The sequence below is a fragment of the Rhagoletis pomonella genome, unplaced genomic scaffold (assembly GCF_013731165.1).
Source record: "Rhagoletis pomonella isolate Grant_MI unplaced genomic scaffold, Rhpom_1.0 Rhpom_scaffold_10806, whole genome shotgun sequence".
NCBI classification, from domain to species: Eukaryota; Metazoa; Arthropoda; class Insecta; order Diptera; family Tephritidae; genus Rhagoletis; species Rhagoletis pomonella.
This window is the reverse complement of record NW_023469332.1, coordinates 3,751-5,455: the sequence shown is the minus strand read 5'-3', so window position 1 is coordinate 5,455 and position 1,705 is coordinate 3,751. Positions and strand designations below refer to the sequence as shown.

The following is a 1,705-nucleotide window of genomic DNA, read 5'->3' as shown; positions in this document are numbered from 1 at the left end:
CCCATTCTTGATTTTAATTTTGCGCTTGCCAATAAAGGCAGCTTTTTTCTTTTTATCCGGCACCTCGACAAGAAAATCTTTTCTTTTCACTCACAAAACAGAAAAGAACAAATGTAGCCGTGATCTACTCACCTGGTCTGGAAGCTGCTGAACCCAAAATTATTAGTTTTTGATTTTTATCTAGCGCACGACGAGAAATATAGTTTAAAAAGAGAATTTATTTGAACACAATATTATGCACACGAAACACGCGGCCCACACAAAAAGCCTGTATTAAAAGGTTTTGCAAAAACTAGTTTTTTTCCAAAAACGTGGGTGACTGTACGAAAACACGAAAAAAGACACTAAACGCGACGATCCTATAGCTCTCGTTGCCAAAATCCGAAAGTTGTTTTTCTTTTATTGTGAGCTGCAAAAACTAATCAAAAAAGATTTTGATAGATTATTTTGTTATTAAAAAGAAGTTGACAATCTTTGCCAGCTGAAACGCGAGATTCCAAAATAGCTATAGTGCTGCCACTGTATTAATATTTCGTAATAATTCACTTTTCCTTATGAGATGTGTGCACTGTTCAATGCTTTTCGGTATCTTCTTTCGTTTAATATATATATAATATATATATAAATAATGAAAATTTTTAATAAAAAATCGCGCGATGTAGAAGAAGTGTATAGTGTACTGTGGCCTTATTACCATTAAGTGAGACCCTGAGTGCGGTTGTGTGGAGCACAACTATACCGCACGCAAAGCAGTTATTGGACATGCCTGATGGAGATTTCGCGAAGTCACTCAATGAAGCTTTCTTTAAAGAATATCCCAAGGAAGGCGTTGTTGTTAATGCAATGAATACTTTGAATTCACTCATTGGTCGTAATGCCAATATGATAAGGCAGTATCCACCAGGCGTAAATGGCGTCATAGAAAAATCGCGTGCTTCATTTCCATTGGGATTTCTACATGCCGCTTCGTATGTGTGCACTGGTGCCGCTTTAATTGGCGATGCCGCACATCGCGTGCATCCGTTAGCAGGACAAGGTGTGAATTTGGGCTACAGCGATGTGCGTGAGCTGGTTAAAGTGTTGGCCCAGGCGGCATATGCTGGCGCTAAAATTAGCGACAAGCACTATCTCGTCAAATATGAACAGCGAAGTTTGGCGAAAAACGTACCTATTATGGTAGGCGTACACGGACTACACACGCTTTACTCGACCACTTTCACGCCTGTGGTTTTGCTTCGGAGCTTGGGATTGCAGTTGACCGATAGTATTTTGCCGATCAAAAATTTGTTTATGAAACGCGCTATGGGCTAAATGCTCTAAAAAGGCGACACGCCTTTGACGACATTGTAATTTTTTTGTATTGCATACGGTATATTTTAAAACGTTGTATGAACCTAATTATTAACGACTGCGAATAAAACTGGAACCTGCGCACATTTTTTTTATTTTTGTAATTTAAAGTTACTTCCTAATTCCTTATAAGAACAATTAATTGGCCAGCAAAAAAGATTAAAACGCCATCTCCAATTTTAAATTAAATTATAAAATTATAAATTAATTTCAATGTCCTTTAAAAAATTAGTGATAGATTTATATGCTATGCCATTAGTATTTTGATGAAATTCAATTAATGATGAAGTATTTTTGAGTATTGGGTATTTATCACGTGAATTGTTATATTTGTTACATTTGAAAATTATATGAT

The 1,705-nt window shown here is 36.3% G+C and overlaps 1 protein-coding gene across 1 annotated transcript; it reads left to right on the top strand.

The window, feature by feature from the left end:
• Positions 1-675: 675 nt before the first annotated feature.
• On the top strand, positions 676-1,421 carry LOC118756537 (ubiquinone biosynthesis monooxygenase COQ6, mitochondrial-like; the record flags this gene model as incomplete). The annotated part of the gene is made up of 1 exon (XM_036491296.1): positions 676-1,421. A coding segment is annotated over one exon (636 nt), but the record flags the coding sequence as incomplete, so codon positions are not given.
• Positions 1,422-1,705: the final 284 nt, after the last annotated feature.